Below are 27,236 nucleotides of genomic sequence, written 5' to 3' on the forward strand. Positions count from 1 at the left end.
AAACCGCCCGAGAAACCGCATCTGCCGCTCCAGTCATCATCGTCGCCCTAAGTTGGGGTCCCCATATATCCCTCTCAATCACTCTGAGAAAATTTATACCAGATACAACATGTAGGAATAGTTCCAGGACATACTCAACTCAATCGCCTGGTTACGATATGAGGGCTATTTTTGAGAAAAGATTGGAATCGAGAATTCGTATTCTCAACTCTAAACCCCAGCATAGTAAATCTAGTTTTGCATCCGATGTACCAAGTAATATTTTACCACCATTGATGCAGTTCAAGTGTCAATAGGATCATGAAGTATATAGTGAGTATCAAGAAGGAGGCATTGCCTACTGATGTGGGCTAAATGCCTAAGAGAGAAGTAAAGAAAAGAAAAGACAGGATCAAATGCCGACAGTATGGATATGGAATGCATACATGAAACCCGATGTCTGTAGATATATCCAACCATCATCACCCCTGTCTTGAGTGATTACAAAGATTACTCGCTCGCTTCCTGAAAAGCCCCAACCTACTTGGATTGAACTCTTACATTACGTGAAAGCTCGTCCATGATGGACTCCCGATATTGCTGCTAGAAATATCTGATGTCGAAGTCGCTGTTTCAATGTGAAACGGAAACCTTGGCCTTCAGAAAGGCTGCAGAATTAGCAGCTAGACCCGATTAGCAGCATCGTGGCGCGAGACGTTGAAGTCGCGGTCGACCCTGATTTCGTTGCTATTCATGCTCTTATGAGCAGGTACACCAGGACTGAGCAGAATGCTCTCAATGTCCTTGCTCTTCGTATCAGACCACACGCTCATCTGACGACTCTTGTCGCACACAGTAGAGCCCCCGACCATGGTAGCGCTAGATCCAGAATTGAAGTAATCGTTCCTGATAAGACGTTGATGAGCATCAGGCCCTCTGGAAGCAAGTTCCTGGTCGTTCACAACTCCCGCCCAGATTGCCGATAGCGGAAGGAAGATGCAGACGACCGTGAGGACATGAGTAACAATCTCAGGAAGGAATGCTGCAAACTGGAGCGAAGAAAAGATTGCTGCAAATATGTCAGTTGATTCCCGATGCTAAAACATATATCATAAACGTACCTGGAACCAGCATGGTCTGGCAGCCCATGATGAAGACGACCTGGATCGGTCCAAATTGAGGCATGTTGAGACGACGCCTCTGCATAATCGCATAGCCGAGCTTCCAGGTAAACACGCAACTGAAGAGCCAGATCGCAACGGTCTGAAGCATGTAAGAAATCGATACTAGGTACTCGATAGAGTCTGTGGGTTGATAGGACAATGTCAACTTGGTGTTGTAGTACACAGCAGCGGCTCTGTACCCAAACGAGACGCCAGCCATGATGATAGTAACAGTCATGATGATGTTTCGCTGTAGAGGTGGTGTGGTGACGCAGACGGTCCAAATTTGAAGACTGAGCGAGGCGAAGACCAGAGCGTTGACCAAGATACCCAAGACATTGATGGCAATATGGTTGGCAAAGTCTCCGTTAGTAATGCGTCTCCAGTCCTGGCTGAGAACGGAATAGGGATTGTAGAATTCACCAGTGAGCCAGGTGCTGAACAGCAGACAACGGATGCAATTGGTGAAGACACAAGCCGCATTGAGCAGGAAGATGGAGGACTTTCGTCGATCAGCCTTGGTCGTGATGAGGAGAACCAGGAAAAGGAGTAAACATGCTCCGAATCCGGCTCCGTAGCTGATTGCAAGGCGAAATCCAAAGTAACGATATTGGTCAAGGTCCTGCATGTTTCTCGTCACAACAACCCATCCGCCTTGGCCATTGGAGACTGTGATGTTCAAACTCTGACGCCAGGGGTCAAAGTTCGGTGGGACTTGGACATGCTCCATAGGAACATTCATGATGCTTGGCACTGGTGGGTGTTGTCGTTTGAGAGCTGTCGCGTTTGGCTTCTCGAGGAAATGCCTTGAGACAAGTACTGAGGCGGACGAGAATAGGTATAAGAACAAGAAAAGGCAGTCACACAGTCACGAAAGGCGGGATTGTGTAACTTGAATCGTGGTGTTGAAGTTGGGACCTTATAAGGCTCGGAGGAATGATAGCAGTGACGAGCGGCGGCTGAGAAGAATGAGAGGATCCCGTAGCAACGAGAGATATACACTGCGCGAGGCAGCATGTACAATAGCTAACAGGCAACGATTTTTTCTTGATGAATGTTGTCGCTAAACATTGTCGTTGATAGGGTGAGTGGACGAGGCGCGTTTGGTTCCCGGATGGATAATAGCAACCATAGTGACAACATGGGAATGATCGGCCACCTCGACTCACCACTGCAAGGTCTAGAGTCAAGGTGAAAAGGCGGTCTTGGAGATTTCGATACTCTTACTATTGTTCGTGGTCCCGGCGGCTGTGTGCGTCGAGTTACTGACTGTGACAAGTTCCAGTTCGGTGACGCAGAGCCAATGTTCTACTGTTGTACTTCTCCTGTCTCACTACAAGTCGCAAGGTCGCCTAAGAATTTATTAGAAGCCATCGCTTTTGCTGTTTGAGGCGCAGATGGAAGCGAAGATAAGATAGCGTAGAATTCCTTAGTATTGTTCTTCGACTCAGACCCTACCCATGCTCTGAAACCCTCCGGATCCCGGAGCGCTGGTGACAAGTGACATCGAGGTCGGTAGTGACTGCACCACATATCTTGCATGTACTAGGCAAGATGCTAATAACTCTGTTATCAAGACACCGAACGCACATGTGGTCTTTGCAGCATACATATGTGTGGATAAGGGTACGGTTCTCCGAGACGCAGGGATGATATGCACAATGCCATCATGAGCCAATCAGAGCAATCGCCACCCACTTATCCTGCACGCCATCGCTAGCTTAAGTGATCTGAACTTCACAAACGTGACCACGCGTTCTATCTAATCTCGCCACAACGCGTCCAACGACTCCGACAATGTGGACGCTGGTCTCGTCGAGCACTACTGTTGCCCCTGGATCAAACGAATTCAACTTGCCGAATGAAGGCGTCGCTCACATAATTGTGAGTGCAGAATCCAATCATGCTGAAGTAGTGCGCGGATTAGATCCACGCATGCAACGGGAACTTGGCCGGATCAGTATGTTCTTCCATCCTCAGTTTTTGTACGCATGCGCTTACGTTGCTAGTCGCCGGACCTTTTGGAGTCAAGTTGGAAGCTGTCAACGAAAAGTTGACTATTATACCTGGTCAATCACATACGCCATCTCCGTCGTTCGCCAAGTTCGAGTTACAGCCACGCACTGACAACCACTCGGAAGCAATCTTCCTCCGCCATGGCGACATACTGAATCTGTCCTCCTTAGAATCAACTTTCACCTGCCAATGGACCGAATCCGAGGTCCAAGTCGACTCATCGGCAGTTCCTAATGCTCGTCGCATAGCTGAAACTCCAGAAGATGAAACCGAAGATGAAGGCTTGACTGAGTCTAAGCCTGTCACCAGAACTGAAAATCGCCATTTCCGGCTTCGGGCAACTCCGCAGCTTCCACAACAACAATCTTTTGTGGTTCAAGAGACCCCGACAGCAGCTCGAGTCAATAGCGTATCAGCTTCATTGGCTGCAGATATCAACCCACCCAACTTTGCTAATGATACGAGTGGGCCGACAAAAGAGACGCGAACTTTGTCACGTGAACAAGAGCTAGAACCAGAGCCAGTATCAGAGACCTTTTCTACAGCTCGAACAAGTGAATCCCAGAACACGAATGTTCTTCAATCAACCGAAGTGCCAGCTATCGATTCAGTTACGAACAAAACCAGGACTCCACTTCGTACGGCCGACAAAAGTTCTCCGCAAGTACAGATTCCTCCGAAATCAACCAAAAAGCGCAGCACTTCCGCTCTGCGAGAGAGTTCGAAGTTTGAACAAGAAACACTCGTAGTGGGTGTCAAACGTACAAAGATGAATAACGACGAAGATACACGAGATGCTCGACTGGGCAGCATTGACACAACACCCCAAAAGTCTAACAAGAAAGGAAAGAAGCGTCCAATGAGTACGTCTCGAACGGAAGCACTCGATGAGGCAGAAAAAGCAGATTTGATGCGATCTCCTCAGAGCACGCAGGAGCCAACATGCGCCACAACGGAAGCTTACGATGGGCATCCACCAAGGGTAGCCTCCAGTAACTCTACCATTACGAAATCAAGTCAGGCAGTCAAATTACTCAAGAAACAAGGAGGAGCATATGTAGAAAAACTGACTGACGAATTCAACATACTATGGTAAGCTCAAGTGCAGCTCGAAGCGTGGGGTTTACTGATTAGTTGTAGTGTCAGAGACGGCGACCTTCAGAAGAAGACGAAAGTGCTGTATGCCATTGCCCGTGGGATTCCCATCGTTACGGATGCATGGCTTCTGGACTCGGCAAAGGAGGGCCACTTGCTCTCTTTATCTGCTTACAAGCCTTCCACTTCCAAGCAAGAAGAAGAATGGGGATTCAGATTTGACGATGTGTTTGGCCAGCCGCAAACCCCTTTTGAAGGCTATACTATTCATTTCACAAAGAATCTCAGGGGTGTATACGAGTCATTCTCTGAAGTCGTAGCAGTGTGCAAAGCTGCAGGTGCAAAAAACGTTACATCTACCAGGATGAATACAACCGGAGACAACATTGTGCTTGCAAACAACTACGAAGATGATCCAGAAGCACAGAAGTTGATCAAGGACGGCATAACATGCTATACAAAGGATCTCTTCACTATCAGCATCTTTCGCGGCTATCTTGATCTTGAGAGCGACAAGTTCAAGATAAAAGCACCCAACGCAGATAGCACGCCATCGAAAGAGAAAAAGAAAAGAGGCCGAAAGACCATGTAGAACATGCCATACATGCTTCCGACTCAGACGTAATATGGATGCCGAGATTGGAGCATTTCTGAATATCTCTTGCTGAACAGCGAGCGAAGTTTACAACTTGGTTGCACACAACCAGCGCAACTTGGCGAGCACTCTTTCTTATACCCAAATACCTCTACGCTTGTATCTACAGCTATGAGGAGTAGCGACACAATTCAGGCTAATGTCATACATTAAGATACTCCAAGGTGTTCTGAGGCGTCTCATGCTGCGTGTAAGCGAGCAAGACCCACTTCCTACCCCCGCTCCACCCATTGAAAACTTGCACACCACCTTTGCGCGTCCACCCTTGTATTACTTCTCTTATTTTTGGGGTACAGAAACGCTACACTTTGTCTTCATCTCATCAATCACATGACAATAAGCCACGAGCAACACCAGCTCACCATCCTCCGTGGCGCAATTGGCTAGCGCGTCTGACTGTTACAGCATTATGTAGCTTATCAGGAGGTTGGAAGTTCGAGCCTTCCCGGGGGAGCAGCTTTTTTTTGTCGCAGAGCTCTTCAAGGAAATGGTGCAACTTTGTTTTTGTTGGAAAGAGGGTGCTGTTGAGGAGACGAGTTGGGTGTTTGTGCGTCACTAGCGCGGGTTTTTCATTTCGGAACTTGAGATGGGGAAAGAGAGTGGGTTGTACACGACCAAATCGATCACGATCAGAATTTATGACATCGTTCGCTATACAAATAGGATAAAAGCTCTGGTCTATAGGATTCACAGTCATCAAAGTCTCAGTTATCCCGCTTACAGCCTATTACTCTGCTACCTTTTTGCGCTAGATGTGCCCCAATCGTAGAGGTATGTATTCACTACCGTGCAATATCTACCTGTAGAAATTTCCATACATTCATTAATTTGCACCCGGTTTTTCCTGCATGACTTGCTTTTGGTTAATCCATATTTCAACTTTACTTCCAGTGTAGTTTGTTTTGGCGGAGGGAGCCACATACCTGCGCCACTTCCTTCGGACTTAAGTTCAGCCCTGTGCCCGATCCTTGGGTTGCTCTGACAAGGGTCTATCTTAAGAACCTAGAAGCCGCAAGACCTTGGGCCTAATCAGGCAGTCAGCATGGCCAAGACGTGCGGCTGAAGGCACGGCGCCCATTGCCGTGAGGCTAAGCCAAGCGACGTAGCGAAACACTGGCCCTCCGAAAAGTAGCCCCACAAACCTATTGGACAAGAGCCCTATCATGCATAAGCTGCCGTCTTACTCGATGAACTACGCCTAACACATGGGCTTATTAGCGAGGTCTTTTTAGGTTAATTTGCAAGGCTGAGTTTGCTTGCCAACTACTTACCTCGGAAATTTTTGCGGAGGACCGCGCGGAGGTACAAACATGCACTTTTGATGCTTCATGAGGAAGTCGTCATGTGGTGAAAATGTCTCTGGCGTCTTTTTTGTGAGACTAGACACTGACGCGTGTATGGCCTAAGAGCGTATATAAGAGATAAGGACGGCTTGAAGAAAGAATACATCATCAGCATATTATCATAACTACCACAACGCACTTAGAATAAGAAAGATTACCAGACTTTTGTTCTGCCAATACTCCATTCAAAACATGATACCCTCCGTCTTCGCATCACCTCTGGGTCCTGCACAAGCAGCTGCCCAAGCCCAGGCACAGGGTCAGGCAAAAGATAAAACCTCGTCTCAGACTCAGTCTTCATCACAGTCTAGCACGTCCCAGTCCTCCAAGGTACACTTTCCACCTTTGCTCTAGCGCTCGGACCTTGGCTGACAAGTCCAGTAACCCGGATTGCAATTACTACTCCCTCTTTTCTCTCTTTCCCCTCCTCTTTCATTATGTAACATCAAACTTGACTTCAATACAATCCAACGTACACAAGTGCACCGGAGTCCTCGCCGGTACTTCCCATCTTATCACCAAGGAGACACTGACAAGAAAAACCGGGAAATAATAGAGATAAGACGGTATTAGCGCTATAGAAGAGACTGAATTATGGGAGAGAATTTTGTGTTAATTTCTTGTTACCACTTTCTTTGGGTACGAATATAGAAGGGTATAGACTAAGACACTACGATATTGTACAACAAGCCCCCGAGTGCGCAATTCATTAACCTACTACTGATACATACCTCTTAAAAATAAACCTGAAATCGTCGACGGAACCGTTTTGTTCTCCTTTCCCTCTTTGACCGCAAGAATGGCCCCAAAATGCACTCAAAAGTAACCCTCTAGTCACCCATGCGTCACGTGCCAGCGCAACAACGCTAGTAACCCCACCGACAACGCGACGCGTCAAGCCCTCAACCCAAGCATCACCGCCACCCGTCATCCCTGCCCCTCACACACAACACCCACCAATTCCCTCCTCTCCCTCATCCACCAACCCCCCCAGATCCACCCGCCAGACTTTTCATAACTCCCAAAAAAACGAAAATGGATCACCCTCAAACCCCCCGCATCATCGCCCCGCACCTCTCCGAATTCCAACACCGCATCGTACGCATATTGGGCAAGGTTGTGCAATTACGCGGCGAAACGGCCGTGATCGATGCTGGAGGTCAAATCGATGTTATTTTGACTCGGGTACGTACACGCACCTTTTCGTGGAGCCGGGAATGGAGGAGGACGAGGGAAGACGAGACGAGCGAGAAAGAGAGGAGATAGAGAGAGAGAGGGGAAAGAGAAGGGGGTTAGGTGAACGAAATGTTGACATGGATTGACAGGATTCTCATCTCACTGTTGGTCATGCAGTAGAGATTATTGGAAAGGTGGATCAGAATTTGCACGTCAAGGTGCAGGCTGCGACGGATTTTGGGACGGGTGTTGGTATGTGGTTTTTCTTTGCACCCCTTCCTTTTTATGATTTTGCTTCGGTGGAATTGCCATGCAGCATGTTGGTATCGGATAAAAATCATATCGTAATTGTGAGGAAGAAGAAGCTAATGTGAAATGTAACAACAGATTTCGACGCAGCGAATGCAGTGGTGGACGTTACACATCGGTACAAGGAGATTTTCTACGACGACAACTAATGACCCATCGTTTGGACTGAGGGGTATTTGTAGATTGACAAGAGAAGAAGAAAATAAGGGCGGAATATAGCCTAATTCGACATATGAAATCCTGTTCTTACTTCAAGAGCATACACGACGAAGAACCTACGCGTTCCTCACGGCAGTAAGAAGATAGGTGCCACATTGAAGCAATGCCTAAAGCATGACAAGATCACGCTTTTATTCATCAAGAGATAATGCCATACAAGTTCATGGTATCTCGTGTCAACGCTCCCTTCCCTACCCACATAAAATAAAAACTCCTCATGTCCAATCCCCCAAAATGCTGGAAATCTCTATATACGACACGCTAGAATCCACTCTAGGATGTGAAGAAAAAAACCGAAGAAGTCATTTACAACTTACTCCTCACCCCCTCAAGTCTAAACTTGACATCCTTCAACTGCTTGCCCGTAGGTTTCCATTTTTCAAACAGACCAAGTAAGCTCTCGACCTCATGCCCAAGCTCCTTCTTCACAACATCCTCCTCCAGCAAACCTCTCATAGCCCAAGGCAGAAAAAAGGGATTTGGATTTGTCGAACTGCCACTTGGTTCGTATTCTTGGACTCTAAGCTTGAACACATCTTCCTTCTTGCCCATGCTCAGTTTCTCTCCGATAATAGGAATGTTGATGCCTTGGAAACTTCCCGCAGTCGAAGGACGCTCTTTGCTTGAGGGGATGGGGAGAGACGTTGTTTCGAGGGCGTGTTGGACGGCGAGGGCGTATACGGCCGGGTCCTCGTAGACGCGGGAGTGGCCTTCGCCGCCGTAGAGTGAACCAGCTAGTGCAGGCGAGAGTTCGCGGATGAGCCCGTGGTCGGGAAGTCCCAGGTTGCGTAGTTTGAGTGTGAAGCCGACAAGGTGGGTGAGGAAGTCAGGGGCGTGTATACGGCCGTCTACAAAGACGGCACGGTATATGTAGGGATGTGAAAGGGTTGAGAATGTGGACGACTGAAATGGGGCATTGAATTAGCATTTGGCTTCTCACAGGGGATAAGGGCATATCATACTTCGAGTGATACCAGTTGGTCGTCGATGCTGCCAACGTACAGTATACGCACTCCAGATCTCAGAACCTCATCCAGGGCAGCGAGGTACATCTGGCTGACAAGACTCTTAGGGTTCGTAAACTCAAAGAGCTCTGCAGCCGTGGGACCAAAGTATTTGGTTTTATACTCAATAAAGGGGCCCATGTTGATACCAGCCATGGCACACACTCCGATTCTTGTAGCATTGACACAACCAAACTGGATCAGCTTGGCCACAAGCATCATTGCAACTGGTACGCCCTGGGAGTGGCATGCCACGAGAATGAAGTCTGCTTGTTTGATGTGGTCAATCCAATTGAGTAGTAGCTTCCACAAGGAATTGACACGCTCAGCAATGAAGCCTTCACCTTCCAACGCAATCTGCTCAATCTCTGGTGTGTACCCACGCGCCTCGGTCCAGTCTTTGATAGCTGCTGCTGCAGCATTTGCGAACCGGATCGATGTACCGGTAGGCTGACCCAGCACTTTTTGGATAATGGGTGCAGGGAAGAAACCATGAACACCAATGGCTACCGCCTTCTTGATCTTTGGCGGCGCAGGGTTAATGTGCAGATGAGGGGCTCCAGCCTCGCCTCCAAGGAAGTATTGGCGAATTTGTTTCCAGAAATTTGGCTGCTGCACCATTTGGTAAGTATTTCTAAACTCTGGCAACAAAAGATTTGGTGGTTCCTGTTTGCCTTTGCCGGTCTGTTTTGGGGCGGGCTGGGAAGCGGGAGCTGTCTCGGATTTTGTAGGCTCACGCACTGGAGAGGTCTTAGTTGGAGTATTTGCTTTGCTGGAACTAGGAGTATCTGCTGGCGTGTCTTTGGCTGCAGTCTTTGTCTTTGGGCGGCCTCGTAGTGATGGAAATGATTTCCTAGGTATGGGTTTCTCCTCGACTGGTTTTTGCGGTTCTTTAGGGGGTTCTTGCTCAGAATTTGACTGTTCCTGCTCGTTGAACTGTGCAGCCTCGGGGTGCGATTGCGAAGGGGTATCGAAGACAGCTACCTCACCCACATGCTTTTGTGGTCCAGTATCGCCCGGCTTCTTGTCATCTTCTGGCTTGCCTCTATACCAAAATGCCCAAGCCGATGGTTTCGAGGGTTTCGACGCTTGTGCGGTAGGGCCAGCATCATTCGGTGCAGCAGGCTCTGCAGTAACAGGTTCAGCAGCAGCAGGTGTCTCTTGGGTAGGTGCTTGCTGAGCAGGTGCTATCTCAGTCGTCTTGGCCGGTTGAGCTATCTCGGTCGGTGCTTGAGGGGCTGGCTGAGATGTCTGATCTGGAATTTGTGAGCCAGCTTCTTGAGGTGGCGGCTCAACAGGAGGCGAATTGGCCTGAGCATTCTGTGCACTACTCCACATCCAGAACCAAGATCCAGAAGTAGCCTTTGCTAAGCGTTTGGCAGTAGAGGGCGGGGCTTCGGTTTGTGCTTCTTGGGTAGATGGTGGTTCAGGAGCATCCTTCATTTCAGTATCTCCATTCTCATCAGTCTTTGCTTGTGTTTTGATAGCGTCCAAGCCCTTGGCCTGATCATCTGGCTCTTCTGAGGGGGTAGGTCCAGGTAATGGGGTGGTAGAGGCCGCTTCGACAGTCGCCTTTGCCTCAGTGGTGGCTTTCCCAGCTTCAGTATATCCATCTGGCCGCGACCACCAACTTCTCCATCCCCATGTACCGGCAGCGGCAGCGGCAGCGGCCTGTGACGCAGACGGTTCGGGAGGCAATGGAGGCTCGTCGACGGTCGTGGGTGTAGGTGGTTCTTCGACGCTCTCTTGCTTTGGGGTTGGTTTCGGCATGTCTTCGACTAGACCGTCTGAAGAGACGTTGACCTGTGTAATGGCAGCAGGTATGACGTCGCTCTTGCTCGAACTGCGCTTGGTGAGGAACTTCTTAGGCGACTCATCCTGGGGCTTCTTCGCTTCCTCGCCCGGCAGCTCGTTGGTTGCGCCCCCGCTGACACCGATGCTCTCCTTTGCAGTTTGGACTATGGCTGGTGCCTTGGACCGCCAGCTACCCGACCCTGATAGCCATCTGCTGCCGCGGGGGGTTAGTGAGCCGGTGGAGGTAGGTGTCGTTGTACCGACTGAAGATGTCGAGTCGGCTACATGCTGGTCTGAGGTAGTATCGGCAGGGGCCTGTGTACTTGGCTTAGACTTCTTGCGTGGAATCATGCCTGCAGCACGGGAGAAAAAGCCGAGTAGGCGGAGAGGCCTCTATCTTTTGTTATGGACACAGACACGACATGTGCAGCTGGCGGTTTACCTTCATCCTCATGTGGTGGCCCAGGCACGCGTCGAACTGGCTGGCTGGCCGGCCGGGTGGCCATGACGCATGCTACATGTCCCGTGCACTACACGGTACTAGCGTGCTTTACTCTGCCCTAGTGTGCTTCAGACTGCGCGTAGGAGATTCTGCCACCGCCCAGCAATAGCGCCGCGCATCCCAAAATTTACTTTGGCGAACTTTTTGCCCGCGCCATCACGACAACCCCAAACCACAGCCATGGCGATCCAAAAGAAGGTGCATAAGGAATAATTCGAAACATACAATGGATATTCGCTAATAGAAAAACAGCACGGAAAAGGTCGTCTCGACAAGTGGTACAAGCTCGCCAAAGAAAAGGGCTACCGCGCGCGTGCTGCCTTCAAGTTGATCCAACTGAATAAAAAGTACAACTTTTTAGAAAAGAGCAAGGTCTTAATTGATCTTTGCGCCGCGCCAGGATCATGGTGTCAAGTCGCTTCCGAGGTGCGATTTTTTTTTCCTTAAGAAACCATGCGCCAGACTTTATACTGACACCTCCAGGTGATGCCCGCAAACTCCCTCATTGTCGGTGTCGATCTCGCCCCAATCAAGCCTATCCCACGATGCATCACCTTCCAGAGCGATATCACAACAGACAAGTGCCGAGCGACGCTGCGCCAGCACCTTAAGCATCTCAAGTGCGATACAGTCCTTCACGATGGTGCGCCCAACGTCGGAACTGCGTGGGTCCAGGATGCTTTTACCCAGGCCGAACTTGTGCTGCAATCCATGAAATTGGCGACTGAGTTTTTAGTCGAAGGCGGAACTTTTGTTACCAAGGTCTTCAGATCAAAAGATTACAATTCACTGCTCTGGGTTTTCAACCAGCTCTTCACTAAAGTCGAGGCAACGAAGCCGCCATCTTCCCGAAATGTCTCAGCCGAAATCTTCGTTGTCTGCCGTGGCTACAAGGCCCCAAAGCATCTTGACCCTAAGTTCCTCGATGCTCGCAGCGTTTTCGCCGAGCTCGCAGATCCCACGCCTAACAACGAAGCAAAGGTGTTCAAGCCCGAAGTGAAGAAGAGGAAGCGTGAGGGTTACGAGGAAGGAGATTGGACACAGTTCAAGGAGGCTCCGGTATCCGACTTCATTCAAACCACCGATCCCATTGCCATGCTCGGTGGCCTGAACAAGCTGAGTTTCGAACAAAAGCCGAACGGTGACATTGCCATCGCCACCATCGACAAGCTTCCAGAAACCACAAAGGAAATCAGAGACTGCTGCGCAGATCTCAAGGTCTTGGGACGAGCCGACTTCAAGCGCCTTCTCCGCTGGCGACTTAAAGTGCGCGAAATCTTTGGATTTGCGTCGAAGAAGGACAAGGCCGATGAGGCCAAGGCCAAAGAAGCGCAAGAGGGCGAGGAAGTTGCCGAGATCGAGTCTATGGACGAAGAGATGCAAATTCAGGAAGAGTTGGAACGCTTGAAAGAGAAGGATACAAAGGCGAAAAAGAAACAGCGTCGCGCAGAGAATGAGCGAAGACAGAAGGAGATTACTCGACTACAAATGAACATGGCAACGCCGTTTGACATCGGTTTGGAGCAGGTTGGACCTACCGGCGATGATGCCATGTTTGGTTTGAAAGCTGTCGATAAGGCCGGTGCTCTGAACAAGATTGCTAAAGGAAAGATGGTGCAGATTGTCGAGAAAGAGAAGCTGGAAGAGGCTGAGGAAGAACTTGAAACCGACGAAGAAGAAGACTATCTCGAACGAGACCTAGATGCTATGTATGGCGAGTACGTCGAGCAAAGATCTGCTCGCGATGCCAAGTACCGGGCAAAACGCGCCAGGAAACAAGACGATGACGGTGAATGGAACGGTTTCTCTGATGAGGACAAAGAACAAAGTGACGACGAAGAGCTTGTACAAGACGCCGACAGTGACTGGAGCAGCGACGAAGAGGAAGGGCCCAAAGAGCTAATTACTGATCTCGATCGCGACGGACAGTCCAAGCGAGGTCTTACCAAGCGTGCCGAGCGCTTCTTCGATCAAGACATTTTCAAGGGAATCGATGGCCTCGATGACCTTGAGGAAGATGACGACAGCGGCATCGATGTCGAAGGCGATACCGAAATGAAGGAGGAGTCGGCTACACCACCTTCTGCATCAGAGAAGGCACTGTCAATCCGAACGAGCAAGAAGAGCGCCTCTCCTGCAGTAGCTTTCGATGACGAGTCCTCTGATGAGGACGATGACAAAATCGAGGAAGTCGCGCGCGACGAAACACAATGGGAACAAGATTCGATGCCTATGAAAAACGGCAAACCAGACATCGACATCATCACAGCAGAAGCCATGACCCTCGCCCATCAGATGGCTACCGGTCAGAAAACAAAACACGACCTCCTAGATGAATCGTTCAACCGTTACTCACATCGTGACGTCGACGGTCTTCCCGACTGGTTCCTCGACGACGAAAACAAGCATTCCAAGATACAGCGCCCAACTTCTGCAGCTGCAGCTGCAGCTATCAAAGAGAAGCTTCGCGCGCTGAACGCTCGCCCTATCAAGAAGGTCCGTGAAGCACAGGCCCGCAAGAAGTTCAAGGCTGCCCAGCGCTTGGAGAAGCTCAAGAAGAAGTCTGCTCTCTTGGCAGACGAGGAGGGCATGACAGAGAAGGAAAAGGCCCAGAGTATTGCGCGATTAATGTCGAGAGCGGCAAAGAAGAAGCCCAAGCAAAAGGTCAGTGTCGTTGTGGCCAGAGGAGGTAACAAGGGTATCAAGAACAGACCGAAGGGCACCAAGGGCAAATACAAGATGGTTGATGCTAGGTTGAAGAAGGATGTTAGGGGCGAAAAGAGGGCAGCGAAGAGGAACAAAAAGAGGTAGATGGGCATAATTCATATCATTTTGCGTCCCCAGGTGTGGCTCCAGAGGACACTTCTGGCTGGTCCACTCAGCAGTCGGTACCACTTTTTGAAAAAGCTTTGAACATCATATTTTTCGACATGTTTTACCCACTTTCGACGAAATCTGCTACATATCTCGACATACGTGCTCATGCCTAGCCGTGTGGAGCAGCAGCCATCATACCTTTGCTTGCGTAATTACCTATAATAACTTTCGCATGATGAAGGCAGTTTGCGGTGACTTCAAACAAAGTCAAACCAGGCAGTGTCACCAGATTCAACGACTCACAAACACCTGTAACAGAGAATAGGGTATCTATATTGCCGGCCTCGGGTTTGCGGGGCATTGCTAAGTGTGTTTGACATGCATTCAGGCTATCGCGCATTGTTTTCATTGCAAGTTTGTATAACAAGATAGTATTTGCTAGTTCTCTTTTGGGTGGCTATGTGACAAACGAAGCAATGCACAATATTTCGTTGAGATGCTTGTATATAGGTAAGCCATTTTTACTCTCTGTATTTCATCACGGAGAGCTTCCAGTACCTTACACCATCTTCTCGTTGCTTCTACATTCAAATCATACATACAGTTCATTCTTGATTTCAACTCTACATATTGGGTACCCTCAGCTTCGAGACGATGAGCGATTTCGAACGTCTGACGGAGAAGTCCCTGCTTCGGCATATGAATGACGACCCTTGTGTCATTTGTGGTACTAGCGGTCATGATGCATACGACGGTGCTTGTCCGAAACTCAATGTACCAACTGCAATGGATTCGCCTCTCGCTAGTATCTATGGTCCGGGAAAAGCCAATGCTGCTCGTCAGACAATTGTCAAGTTCCGCAAGTCGAAGAAGCCGCGGTATCAGGATCTGGCGGAAGAAACAACAGCAGATGCGAATGTGGAAGCCTTAGCACGGGTGCAATTGGAGGACCAGACCCAGAATTTACCTGAGGGCTCATCCAAGGACGCAGTCACGGATGCAACAAAGGATACAGTCGAGGATACAGTCAAGGGCGCAGTTACAGATGAGGACTCCATGCTGAACGGAATCCTTCTGTTAGTCGGTCGCTCAACTGAAGGTCTGACGGCGGTTCGCGACATCACACAGACAGATCCCGTAGAGACTTGTGCGCCGGATTTCGTCAATGTACCGGATAAAGACCCAGTTGGCCCAGGCAATGTGTTCCAACCCGAGCTTGCCCTGAGCAAGGCGAAGAAAGCCGAGTTTCCCCTCCGAAGAGCATTTGCTCAAGCATCGTCAGACGTGCTCACGAATCACTTTGAAGTTCGCTTCAAGCCGAAGACCCGCTTCTTTGTCTACGAAATCCTCAAGATTCCTGGTGGGAAGAGCAAGCGCAAAGCCAAATACATCTTCAAGACTGCCGAAGAGGCATGGAGTGTACTTAGAGATAACAAGCAATACTATGCCACAGATCATGTTAAGACAATTGTTGCGTGGAAGAACCTCCATGATACGATTGGATATCAGCCTGTTATCCCTGGAGATGATGGTACTCGAGCTGGCGCTGTATGGCAGCCTGAGGCTATCGCAGATGGAAGTGAGAGAGTGCAGCTCTTCCTCAAACTCCACCGCGAACTTGATCTTGACGGACTGTATCGCTACATGTATGCAAGTCACCAGGAGAGTGATCCAGAGTTCAACTTCAACCCCATAATCAGCGCGCTCAACCTTGCGATTGCCAACAGCATGACTTCAAACGTCTTCCAGCAATCCAGTAACAAGTTCTTTGTCAAGGGTGGTTACGTTGACTTGCCAGGAAAGCGCTCTCTGAAATCCCTGTGTGCGATTCGAGGCTACTATTTTACGATCAAGCCAGGAATGCAGAAGATTTTCCTCAACGTCAACCCTGCTACCAGCGCATTCTTCAGACCCATTACGGTTGGCGAGTTCCTGGCTGATGACACATTCTCTGAGGACGAGCGAGTGCGGCTCCTCAAAACACTGCGTGTGTATATTGAATATGAACGCTTGCCGAACAAAGACAATCAGGACCAGATCAATCGCCTCAACAAGCCCCAGAACCGTGTCAAATCCGTCTTTGAACTGGGTGGGAAATTCAGCGATCCGAGCATGAAGTTTCTAGATTCAACAGATCCTAATAAGCATATGCGTGTTGAGAAGCATCTGAGGAATGTATTTGGCAAGAATTTCAACAATGACCTTGCGGCTATCAACGTTGGCAATGAGAGGGAGCCAGTCTATTACCCTCGTGAATATCTGCGAATCCTGCCGTACCAGATTTATAAGAAACTTCTTCCGGAGGAACTGATCGACAATATGCTAAAACTCGCGGCACATGTACCCGATACCAGCCGACGTCTCATCGAGGTCGAGGGAATGAAAAGTCTCGGAATCCTGCATCCTAATGGAGAACAGCCGCTCGTAAGTCACATTTCAACTATTTCTTTCTGAAGCACTGAAACTAACACATGTATTCTTCTAGCCTGGCTGTTCGCACCTCCTGATCAAGCCGACAATGCTCAAGATACCATCCGCGCAATTGAGAGCTCTCACCATTTCGTACGGCTCCGGAACTCCTGACGCAAGACCGAATGACAAAGCTCAATGGAACCTCGGGAAACTTAAGAAGTTTTTCGATTCTCCTGGTTATTCTACCAAGAAGCAGATCAACTACCTTTTGCTCGTCGAGGCCAGCTTACGAAACGACAGAGATACGGTGATCACCTACCAAAATACATTCAACGATCTCCTGAGTCGATACAACATCTGTGGCGGTGCAAAATGCTTGAGTTCGGTATTAGTCCAAGGCCTTCGAGGGGTACCGTACGACTCCATCAAGGCGACGATCCAGGAATCCATCCAGGGCATGAAGCAGGGCCATCCCAGGGCTGACTTTGTGATCTTGCTACTGAAGAACAAGAGCATCCCGATTTACTCTGCTTTCAAGGATGTCGTGGATCGTTATGAGGCTCTTCAGTCTCTCTGCATGACTCAAGCACCAAATGTAAAGCGAGGAACCTTCAATAAGGACATCACCCAGTACATGGCCAACATCATGATGAAGGCGAATCTCAAGTTTGGCGGTAGCAATCATATTGTTCATTTTGACAACGCAGGCACCAAGAACTTGTTACACGAAACTCTAGTCCTTGGAGCAGATGTTACTCATCCCGGCACTGGCTCACTGGTTGGATGTCCCTCGATTGCTGCCGTCGTTGGCTCCATCGATTCTAATGCAGCCAAATTCCGAGGCTCCATGAGACTCCAAAGGACCTGTAAGAAAGAGGTAAGTCTCAGATGCCACCGACGATCTCCAGATACCGGCTAACAAGTATTGGCAGATCATCGACGACCTCGAGCCCATGGTCTTGGAACGCCTTGAAGCCTACCGCCGTGCAACCAAAACCCTCCCCAAGAAAATTCTCTACTACCGCGATGGCGTCAGCACCGGGCAATTCGCCCAAGTCCGCGACGAAGAGCTACCACAAATACGAGCCGCATGCAAAACCATCGGCGTCGCCAATATCAAAATCACCGTCGTTGTCGCCGTAAAGCGCCACTCAACCCGCTTCTTCCCCACCTCTATCGCATCCGCAAACGGAAACTGTAGACCAGGCACTCTCGTCGACCGTGCAATCACCTTGCCGCACTACTCAGATTTCTACCTGCAATCGCACCACGGCCTCAAGGGCACAGCAATACCAACGCACTACATGGTCATTGCCAACGAAATGAATCTCAAAGACACGGACCTCCAGGAACTCACATACAAGCTTTGTTACACGTACGCGCGGGCTACACTCGGTGTATCGTACCCGCCTCCAGCATACTATGCAGATCGGCTATGCGATCGCGGTCGAGCGTACCTGCGGAACTGGTTTAGTCCCGACAGAGGCAGTACAGAGCATCAGGGTTACACGAGTCTTGTGAACACTATCAAGCACAAGGAGCAGGGCCGCTTGGCGCGGCGGAAGGCGCATTTGGCGCCACAGACGGGGAAGGGTGCGCAGAGGAAGTCGCCGGATGAGATTGCGGTGGAAAGGGAGCATGAGAAGTTTGTGGAGAGCGAGATTGAGAAGGCGGTGTTGAATCGTGCGGTTTTGGAGTGGAATCACGCGCGCTCGGGGGGGCCGGGGCCTTGGGCGAAGGAGCTGGATGATATTATGTTTTGGATGTGAGTTATCCAACTGGGCGACATGTTGGATAAGACGCGCGTTGCATAGTTGGGTTTGGACGGGATGTCTTCTCTTTTCTTTTGATTGTTGTTTCGAAGTCGTCTCTTTTCTCCCTTATTCAGTTTAGACTACCTTCTCCCTTTCTTGTTCACTATAGGCTGCTGTCTTTCTCCTTTCCGTCGGTAGATTATAATTTTTAAGCTCAATAGAATTCCTGTTTGACACTCTACCACTTCTTTCCATCACATTGATCTGACAACAGCACGGGCGATTCGACATCTGGAAATGATCGGGGTTCCCCATGTTCCCTCAAACAAGTAGATGACTATTGTAAGTGATACAATTGGCTGTTTGTATACATTCACATGCAAATCTTTGTCAGGACCGTGATTTGCAACAAGCGGAGAAGATGGGATCGAAATCTACGACATGCGCATATTGTATTGCATCGAAGACGTGCGAATGACGCAGCAAATCTCATCTCACCATATTCGGTTGTCCTAAACTGCCAACACCGTGGCTACCCCATCCTCGTGACGTGTATATGTATTCCCAAGAATGCGCCGCGGAGCAACCTCACAGGTGCAACGGTGCGCTTCGATACCTTGGCATGGTATAGTCAGATGCATCCAATCAATTTGGGGGCGATGCAAATCAAAATCTGTCAATGCCGATTCGCCAGCTGCAATAGCTCCCTTCCTTTACCCAATAACGTGTCTTGTCAAGAAATGCGGCTTTGTGTATCGACAGTGGAGTAGCAGTGTCAATGGTGTTGTAGTGACGTTTAAGTGATGCCGTCCAATAGGCACGGTTCCGATTCGAGACGCAGTACTAAGCGTGTTCCTAGCCCCAGATCTCCACTACGTCAAGCTACCATCAACCCACATCCACGCACAGACAAACGGCGTTCACCTCCTCACCAATCATCAAAGCCTCATTACTGCACAGCTGAACATGTTGCGATACAATGACGCACAAAGTAAACACTTCCTTTCTCGCAAAATAAAAGCGCCAATGGAAGAAGCCAAGCGGGAAAATCCTATCACATAGCACACTCACCCCTCCCCCTTGCTCACTCTCAATCAACAAACATATTAAAAGCCCATCTCTGTGCCTCCAATCTGCTACTTTTCTTTCTTCAGAATGTCCTTCCATCGCACTTTTGTATCCTCCATCTCCAGAGCCGCTTTCAGACCTCAGGTCAGCCGTGTCACAGTAAACAACCAATTCGCCTCATTCCGTGCCCGTGTCGCAGCCATGTCGACGATTTCAGAAGCCATCATCAAGGACCACCGTGAGCTCGAGTCGTACTACAACGAGGTCATCAACTCAGACGATGTCGACCACAAGACACGATTCGGAAACCAGTTTACTTGGGAGCTTGCCCGACACTCTGTAGCCGAGGAGCTGCTCGTTTACCCTGCCATGGAGAAGTACATTGGCAAGGAGGGTCACGCACACGCTGAGAAGGACCGTCAGCAGCACCACCAGGTTAGTCTACTTATCTTCGCCCAAATCTCCACATGCATGATTACTAACGAAATATCAGGTCAAGGAGCTCCTCAAAGAATTCCAAAACATGAAAGCCACCGACTCCGCCTACGTCCCTAAGCTCAAGGAACTCTGGGGCATCCTCGGCCAGCACATCAAGGAGGAGGAAGCCGACGACTTACCTGCTCTTGAGAACGCACTAGCGAAGCCCGACAACAAGGGTGCGTCGGAGAGTCTGGCCAAGAATTTTGGACGCACAAAGGCGTTTGTGCCATCGAGGAGTCATCCCAGCGCTGGCGAGAACCCGCTCTTTGAGGGCCCGATGGGCATGCTGGCCGCCCCCATTGACCACATTGCCGATATCTTCCGCAAGTTCCCAGACAACACTATCAGCCCGAATCCATCGACGAAGTAAAGGGTTGAGGAGTGGACTAAGTTGAGCGATGCACGGATTGGCGTGATGGAGTTGTGAGAGTTCCAATGCGATGATTAGTCATGGGGATTGTCTTTGTAGCATGAAGAAATGAATATGAAAAACTTCACAAGATATATGTTTACTTTGCCGTCCACTGTAATGGATTCCGAGTGCTGATTTCACTTGTCACCTCACCATTGCCGCTGCGAATATGGAAAACAGTATAACTTCTGCACATCATCTTTCCCTGTCAGTCAACTCGAAAAACTCTAAGAAATCACCAAAACGTTGGGTTGAATTCGACGAAGCCCCAGGCCTTGACTTGGTAGGTAAGCACGTCAAGAGAACAATAAGCCAAGATACGCAATGCTAATGCAATCCCGCCGAAAAAAAGGTACACCCAATGGAATATCAACTTTGCACACTCTGCTCCCCTTCAAGTCTCTCCAACAAAGCCCTCATCTTCTCCAGCAACTCCGGTATACGAAACGGCTTCCCAATCACATCATCCATGCCCGACGCCCTCGCCTCATCAATCTGGCCGCACCGAATATTCGCCGTGACGGCAATAATCGGTACATGCCTAACCACTTGCCCGCGCTGCTCCATCTCGCGTATCTTCCTACAGCACGTGAGCCCGTCCATTTCGGGCATCTCGCAGTCCATAAGGACCATGGAAAGCGGTATGCCGTTTAGAGTGCAGAACTGAGTTTTGGCAATGTGGTCGAGGGCGTGCACGCCGTTGTCGGCGGTGGCGGTTATGCAGCCTGCTTTTGTGAGTTGTTTGCAGAGGACCTTTTGGTTGAGTTGGTTGTCTTCTACGACGAGGACGTGGAGTTGCTGGGTCGGTTTGTTGGTTTGCTCGCTAGGATTGTCGTGGATTCTAGAAAATGCTTGCGGGGTGTTGCGCAAACAGTATGCGGGGATTTCGGTATTAGGTGACCTTCTTGCGCGTTCTTCGAGCAGACGGCAGTCTTCAGACGTCATTCTTCTGCTCTTTAGATAGAACCCGAATGTACTGCCGACGCCTGCTTCCGAGGTACAACCAATCTGTCCACCATGCAGTTCGGCTAGCTGTCGCGAGATGAAGAGCCCAAGGCCACTACCGCCATACTTTCCGTGTGTGCGCGGTGATGCCTGGGCGAACTTCTCAAACAAGAGCTTTTTCTGTCCCGGTGTAAGTCCGCAGCCAGTATCTTGAACCTGGAACAAGAGGAAGACCGGCGAACCGGTGCCCCAGTCATCTCCATTGCCACAATTAGTAAGTTTCATTCGTTGTGGGACAAACTCAAAGCCATTGGGAAGTTCAAAATCTGGTTTTTCGGCGTGTGCGCGAATTTGGATAACAATGGAGCGTGTTGGCCGATCTTGAGTGAACTTGATCGCATTGGTCATGAGATTCACGATGATCTGTAGCAGACGGCCAGAATCGAGCATCACCCAATCGATGTCCAGTTCTTGCAGGCTTGAGTGCGGCTTGAATTCAAGGTTGATATTTTTGGCCACTACTTCGGGACGAAGCCTAAATACAGTGTCAATAATTTGGAGCATATTCAGGGAGAAGTGGAGAAGAAGTTCACTAACATAGAAATGGCACGCTCAATGACAGCGACAGGCTGTGAAGGGATGGGAGTCATGCGCAAAAGGTTGGAGTCTAGTTTCGATACGGTAAGGATGTCATCGACGATCGACTTCTGATGCTGAACACAAAGAGCGATATTATTCGCAGCTTCGATGCAACTTTTTGCAACGTTTCTATCCTCATCACATGAGAATTGATGGACACTGAGAGTATCTCCGATGTCGTCGGCGGATATCAGAATTGCCGACAATGGATTGCGCATTTCGTGCGAGGTAATATCAATAAACTCGTTTTGCTGGCGCTTTGCCTCTTCTGCTTCTCGTATTCTTCGTTCCTGGAGACCTTGGGCCCATTTTAGGTGCGATATATCCGTAACGGTGCCCATAACGCTTATCAGTTCACCGTCTGGACTTAGCTCCGGCTGACAAGACGCAAGAACCCAATAGTCGATGGGTTCGCCGTCAATGTCTTTTGCTTGAAACTCGGGATGTGCATATTGAAGCTCCCAACTTGTCGGCTTGTGGGTTTTTATCAAGTCTAGTTGTTGACGATTCGTTAGCGTACCTCATAGAGCAGAGGTAATTTACAGATGTCACTTACCATCCCACATATTCTTTGAAGCCTCTAAGCTTTGCTCTGCCATCACCTCGTCGGGCATGAAGTTTCCAATGGTATCATGAGATACTCCGGTCATCTCAAAGTAACGGTCATTTGCCTCCAATAAGTGCCCCTCGGCGTCAAACAAACACATACCCAGAGGCGAAAACTCGGTCATTCGACGCATCCGACTGGTCTGGAGTTGGAGTTGCTGAGAGAGTTCCTCCCGCTGTAAGGCAGCGACTTCAGCTGCACGCTTGCTTCGCCGTACCTCGTCTTCAAAAAGAAGAACTGACGCTAACGAAGTCGCAATCTGTCGATTGAGCATGGACGTGAAGGATTCGTACTCTTTGTCATAAGCTCTACGAGGGTTGATTCCGAGGAGCAACAACGCACAAACATTGTCCGCGTTTGTTGGCCGAAGAGGTAGTATCATCGCTTCCCTGCAGGGATCCTTGTAACCTCTCCACTCAACGATCTCAAGTAATGACCGCGGGAGTGTTCCATTATCCACATGTAACATCAACGGCTCCAATATTCGCGTCGCTTGAATGAAAGCTGAGATCAGAGTATCATCACTCTCCGTCAAGGAAAATCTTTCAGGACAAGCCTGATGTCCTCTCGGTACTCCAATGGATCCTTCAATGATACAAGTCTTTACGTAACTCTGACTGGTATTAGGCGATTCCAAAGAGCTATGTTCGATCTCTTCTGCATCAACAATCGAGTACAAGAGTGCGAAAGGCACGTCGTAGTCGTTGTGAGCCAGACCGTCCAGCACCCTACCCCAAAACTCTTTTACAGTGCGTGTTGCGTTCAGGCGCTCACCCAGGTAGCGTAATAACTCCATTCTTCTGCTTCTGAGCGATTCGACAGTCGTATCAAATGCATTCATATAGACTAGATTCCAATTATGAATTAGTAAGATATTTCATGTCCAATGATGTTCGCTCAATGAAAACTGGGTTGATATATCTGTGGTTTTTTGCGCACTTAATGCCAATACCATTGTATCCATTTGACCTCGATGATATTGTATGGTGGGTTATTGCAACAATACTTACAACCAAGAATGAGGTCAGTACCGCCAAAAACTGGAACCTAAAGTCATGTAAGCGACACATAAACGGTCAAGTCAGGGTGTGGATGCCCACAAAAGACCACGTGAAGAATGCCTCTTCCAGATAGCCATGCCGTATGATTGGTAACATTTGATTGAGGTTGAGCTGAGCCTGACCGGTTCGAGCACTTTCGCGCATCGTAGCGCGAACTGAATCCCACATTTCGTGAAAAGGGCCTGAAAAGCCAGTACCCATCAAAGCAGGATGTTTGTTGCCCGCAATGATATCTCTATGAGACTCGTTATAGAGCATGGTCAAGTCCTCACCCCAGAAAACAGATGACGGATGGGGATTTCGCATGACTAAGCAAACGATTTCTCGGAATTGAATCGTCCATGTATTCATAGCGCCCAAGGGCGTCTTTGACCAGTCAATACTTCTTACGAATGTTAAATGCTCTGGAAGAACGCCTTTGGGGTTCGCAGCTGTCCAGTCGGGTACGGGAGATTCAAGTGCTGCCAGGGTGACGGCGGAGACGCTTGATGTGCGACGTTTTTCTTGCTCTGAACTGATGCTTTTTTGTGGAAGTTCAGATTGTTCAACATTCTCGACTATGTCATGTGTCGAGATAGCTGCAGCAGAAGCCGAAGTTTTCTTGTCGTCTCTCACCCGAACACCATGCCATTTCTTCTCAGACTCGGGTGCAGATGCCGACAGTGGACCCCCTCCTGGAATATCTTCGTTGCGAAAGACCGGATGGCCGGTGATCACTCTCCAGTTGGGCTGAATACAGAAAACGGTCCATATAAATTTGGCGTACTCGATCGTCAATGGAAAGATGTCTCTAGAATCTCGAAATGTACTGATAGTTGTTGCCCAAATTCTAAATTCTTCGTAATTTGCGCCGCGGTCGCTATCTTTGGGATCTTCCCGTGCAGAGCCAATGACCTTGAGAAATAGTTGCTCCTGCCTCTTCAACGCAGCATTGCAGAATATCGGTCGCACCGTTAGTTGATTTTCATGGACACGATTTTCCATATCAAGCACAAACGTCGGTCTGTTGTCCATGTCCAACAACTGTGGAAGGCTTGATGTGTTCAGGCGATTAAGGGCGCCATCTTGTCGGTCTTTCTTCGGGCGAACAGGAGGAGCCGTCCTCAGGGGATTCTCAGGAACTTGACTATCCATGGAATCCAGCGCTCTAGGATTTTTCACCATATGCTATGGTGTGTCGAGATACATTGGGAATAGTGTAGGGATAGGGGTGTGAGTGTAAAAGAATTGAGTAGTAGGGTGAGCCGCGTGAGACTGCGACATTTACGGACGTGCGAATGGAGGAAAGAGGTCCCGACACTTGATCGGCAGCGACAGATCTTGAGACGTGGCTACCAGGGTGGCTTGCCAAGCGGAAAGCGGACTTAGTCAAGACAAGATCCGCCTGATTATAGTGATATGTAGTAGAAATCACAGCGTGATGGAATGAGGTACAGCACGAATGTAGGTGAGTGCATCGTCTTTTTCGGTTTAGCGCAGACTGCATACGTAAGTAGTCTCAGCCGCAAAGTGTCCAATATACTACTTACAGTCACCCGTAGCATTAGTCTTAGAAAGTACCCTACGTCGAATGATCGATCATCTCTTCGCTAAGTTAAGGATGCGCATCCCGCTATATGCATTTCGCACTACTTGGACGCAGATAATGATGAAGAATATGAGTGGTCTCCCTGACTTACAGAATCGAAGTTTCTTAGAGAGTGAGTTCTTGGTCACGAGGGAATAAGCGGAAAAATCTGCCATAACTTTCGAGAGTATGATGTTTTATCAGAATGAAAGCTTTCTCATGAAGCAGGTACTTTTTTTCGCTTTGCGTGTAGAGAATACATTAAATAACTATGAGAGGCTATAATAGGACCAACCATATTATATTGGAGTACTACTAGAATAAGTATTTGGTTCATCGAGCAATACATCATATCACTACTGCATATTTCTCTCATTTAAGTGAAGATCTAATGGAGTATTTAAGTGGCCCATACCAGTCTGCAAACTTTACCAAATATGCGCATTGACAGCAGGAAAAGCTCATATCGCTATTGTGGAGAAAATAGCCCTTGGAAATGGCAATTCGGGTGATCTTTATATCCGTATATAAATCGTGAAATCATGCTCTAGACTTACTTAGAGTAAAGTTCGAAAGAAAAGTAATGATGCCAGGTGCGCTTGGTAAGCAGTATTCGGACTTGCACCAGTTGCGTTATGCTTTTGCCAGCTCAGTCTAGCGAAGAATATCACCTAGATTCTCAAGAAGAGAAATCGAGTTCTGGTTTATACAAATGCCGTGCTACAGTCTTTGAACTTCCATAACCATATCTAAACCAGCTGCGTGACGTAAAATATTGTGAGACTTTTCTTGACACGGAGATGTGTTCAAGACGATTAGAGTTAAGCCAATCGATATCGAAACGCTGAGTACAACAAGCAACTGTGACAACAATTTTTTTAAATTACTTTTGTGGCACTCCAAAGTATCAGCCGGGTCTTCTTGGATGACAAATGCCTACACCGCATCTGCCTTACGATGTCTCAAATCCCTCGAAAACATGCCAAAAAATACTACAGTGGATACGAAGTTCTGCCTTGAAACTGACAAAACCCGCAATAGTTTCGTGCCAGGCCTCCACTGTACACCTCATCAACGCCCCAGAGGGACCAAACCGCACGGCACTGCTCTACCATTTTGACACTCGGTACATACAATCACCCGCCTCGCGTAACCTCACGATGATACAACTATCATGTTTGTAATCAAGCACCACGTCAGGCTACTTCTATCTGCCCTGCAGTAGCGGCTCTCCAGTTGCGTTTTCCCGGCACATCGCTCCGGGCTCCGATTGGCTGAGCGCCCATCTCTACACCATCAGGCCCACCAGCTTTGTAATCCAAATCTCCAGCTGTAGCAATTATCGCGTCTCATTCACACCGAATCAAGTTGTAGGGTGGAGGCTGCGAAAACAGTTGCAACGTGGTTGCTCGGGTCGATCGGCCGACCGACCGGTGAGTCGTTTTGCGGGTGCGGGTGCGAGAGAGGAGGCATACTTAAATACCTCTTGCTAGCTCGCAAAGTCAGTAGCATCTCCCTCTCCACCTCTCTCTCTCTCCATACTCCAGACACACTCTTCGTCTTTACGCACAAACATGTCTTCTCTAGCCTTCTATACCATGGCCATCTCGCCCGCCATCAGCGCCATGAAAAACGCTCGCGCCTTCATAAAAAAGGGCCACGAACACGCCCTCTCCAATAATATCGACCCCGAAACCCTTCTCACTGCAACCCTACACCCTGATATGAAAGACTTCCGGTTCCAAATCTACCGCTTGACCGACGCCGTCAAGTTCATGCCGCCCCGCATCAACCCAGCGCTCGAAACCATTACGCTGCCAGACGACGAACAGACGTTTGAGGAACTGGAGGCTCGCATCGAGAAGACGCTCAAGTACCTTGAGAAGTTCAAGCCTGCTGATTTTGAGGGCAAGGAGGCGAATGAGGTGCTGATGAAGTTCCATAATGGCTCGCAGATAAGATTGCCAGCCGTGGATTATGTGTACAAGTTTGCGCATCCGAATATGTGGTAAGTAAATTAGACTTCTGAGATGAGACAGAGACGGTTTGTGGGAGAGACTAGGACAGTATTTGCTAATTACGATATTAGGTTCCACATGACAACTGCATATGGCATTCTCAGGATGAAGGGTGTGGATGTAGGCAAGTTTGATTTTTTGAATGGTGCAAAGGAAATCGTAATTGAAAAGGGGGAGGAGCAAAAATAGACAACCAATCAT

General features: G+C 48.9%; 11 protein-coding genes across 11 annotated transcripts; 6 read left to right on the plus strand and 5 right to left on the minus strand.

Moving 5' to 3' along the window:
• Nucleotides 1-662: 662 nt before the first annotated feature.
• COCCADRAFT_97106 (uncharacterized protein) lies at nucleotides 663-1,884 on the minus strand (the record flags this gene model as incomplete). The annotated part of the gene is made up of 2 exons (XM_007714447.1): nucleotides 663-1,048; nucleotides 1,101-1,884. 2 exons carry the CDS (start codon nucleotides 1,882-1,884, stop codon nucleotides 663-665), a joined length of 1,170 nt encoding a protein of 389 aa, XP_007712637.1.
• A 1,055-nt stretch (nucleotides 1,885-2,939) lies between these two features.
• COCCADRAFT_26544 (uncharacterized protein) lies at nucleotides 2,940-4,845 on the plus strand (the record flags this gene model as incomplete). The annotated part of the gene is made up of 3 exons (XM_007714429.1): nucleotides 2,940-3,102; nucleotides 3,152-4,250; nucleotides 4,299-4,845. 3 exons carry the CDS (start codon nucleotides 2,940-2,942, stop codon nucleotides 4,843-4,845), a joined length of 1,809 nt encoding a protein of 602 aa, XP_007712619.1.
• Nucleotides 4,846-7,286: 2,441 nt separating this feature from the next.
• Nucleotides 7,287-7,885, plus strand: COCCADRAFT_97056 (uncharacterized protein; the record flags this gene model as incomplete). Its single annotated transcript, XM_007714448.1, has 3 exons — nucleotides 7,287-7,436; nucleotides 7,577-7,679; nucleotides 7,815-7,885. The coding sequence occupies 3 exons, from the start codon at nucleotides 7,287-7,289 to the stop codon at nucleotides 7,883-7,885; spliced, it is 324 nt and encodes a 107-aa protein (XP_007712638.1).
• A 376-nt stretch (nucleotides 7,886-8,261) lies between these two features.
• COCCADRAFT_97136 (uncharacterized protein) lies at nucleotides 8,262-11,104 on the minus strand (the record flags this gene model as incomplete). Its single annotated transcript, XM_007714449.1, has 2 exons — nucleotides 8,262-8,858; nucleotides 8,918-11,104. 2 exons carry the CDS (start codon nucleotides 11,102-11,104, stop codon nucleotides 8,262-8,264), a joined length of 2,784 nt encoding a protein of 927 aa, XP_007712639.1.
• A 331-nt stretch (nucleotides 11,105-11,435) lies between these two features.
• Nucleotides 11,436-14,066, plus strand: COCCADRAFT_37083 (uncharacterized protein; the record flags this gene model as incomplete). The annotated part of the gene is made up of 3 exons (XM_007714450.1): nucleotides 11,436-11,453; nucleotides 11,508-11,681; nucleotides 11,739-14,066. 3 exons carry the CDS (start codon nucleotides 11,436-11,438, stop codon nucleotides 14,064-14,066), a joined length of 2,520 nt encoding a protein of 839 aa, XP_007712640.1.
• Nucleotides 14,067-18,808: 4,742 nt separating this feature from the next.
• Nucleotides 18,809-19,042, plus strand: COCCADRAFT_97029 (uncharacterized protein; the record flags this gene model as incomplete). The annotated part of the gene is made up of 1 exon (XM_007714451.1): nucleotides 18,809-19,042. The coding sequence occupies one exon, from the start codon at nucleotides 18,809-18,811 to the stop codon at nucleotides 19,040-19,042; it is 234 nt and encodes a 77-aa protein (XP_007712641.1).
• Nucleotides 19,043-19,393: 351 nt separating this feature from the next.
• Nucleotides 19,394-20,156, plus strand: COCCADRAFT_5342 (uncharacterized protein; the record flags this gene model as incomplete). The annotated part of the gene is made up of 2 exons (XM_007714423.1): nucleotides 19,394-19,741; nucleotides 19,800-20,156. The coding sequence occupies 2 exons, from the start codon at nucleotides 19,394-19,396 to the stop codon at nucleotides 20,154-20,156; spliced, it is 705 nt and encodes a 234-aa protein (XP_007712613.1).
• A 411-nt stretch (nucleotides 20,157-20,567) lies between these two features.
• On the minus strand, nucleotides 20,568-24,584 carry COCCADRAFT_5343 (uncharacterized protein; the record flags this gene model as incomplete). The annotated part of the gene is made up of 5 exons (XM_007714424.1): nucleotides 20,568-21,678; nucleotides 21,741-22,275; nucleotides 22,339-23,235; nucleotides 23,400-23,436; nucleotides 23,490-24,584. The coding sequence occupies 5 exons, from the start codon at nucleotides 24,582-24,584 to the stop codon at nucleotides 20,568-20,570; spliced, it is 3,675 nt and encodes a 1,224-aa protein (XP_007712614.1).
• A 254-nt stretch (nucleotides 24,585-24,838) lies between these two features.
• COCCADRAFT_97017 (uncharacterized protein) lies at nucleotides 24,839-24,994 on the minus strand (the record flags this gene model as incomplete). Its single annotated transcript, XM_007714452.1, has 1 exon — nucleotides 24,839-24,994. One exon carries the CDS (start codon nucleotides 24,992-24,994, stop codon nucleotides 24,839-24,841), a length of 156 nt encoding a protein of 51 aa, XP_007712642.1.
• Nucleotides 24,995-25,737: 743 nt separating this feature from the next.
• On the minus strand, nucleotides 25,738-25,893 carry COCCADRAFT_97104 (uncharacterized protein; the record flags this gene model as incomplete). Its single annotated transcript, XM_007714453.1, has 1 exon — nucleotides 25,738-25,893. A coding segment is annotated over one exon (156 nt), but the record flags the coding sequence as incomplete, so codon positions are not given.
• Nucleotides 25,894-26,591: 698 nt separating this feature from the next.
• On the plus strand, nucleotides 26,592-27,224 carry COCCADRAFT_37087 (uncharacterized protein; the record flags this gene model as incomplete). The annotated part of the gene is made up of 2 exons (XM_007714454.1): nucleotides 26,592-27,025; nucleotides 27,107-27,224. 2 exons carry the CDS (start codon nucleotides 26,592-26,594, stop codon nucleotides 27,222-27,224), a joined length of 552 nt encoding a protein of 183 aa, XP_007712644.1.
• Nucleotides 27,225-27,236: the final 12 nt, after the last annotated feature.

Source organism: Bipolaris zeicola (genome assembly GCF_000523435.1).
Source record: "Bipolaris zeicola 26-R-13 unplaced genomic scaffold scaffold_81, whole genome shotgun sequence".
Taxonomy (NCBI): Eukaryota; Fungi; Ascomycota; class Dothideomycetes; order Pleosporales; family Pleosporaceae; genus Bipolaris; species Bipolaris zeicola.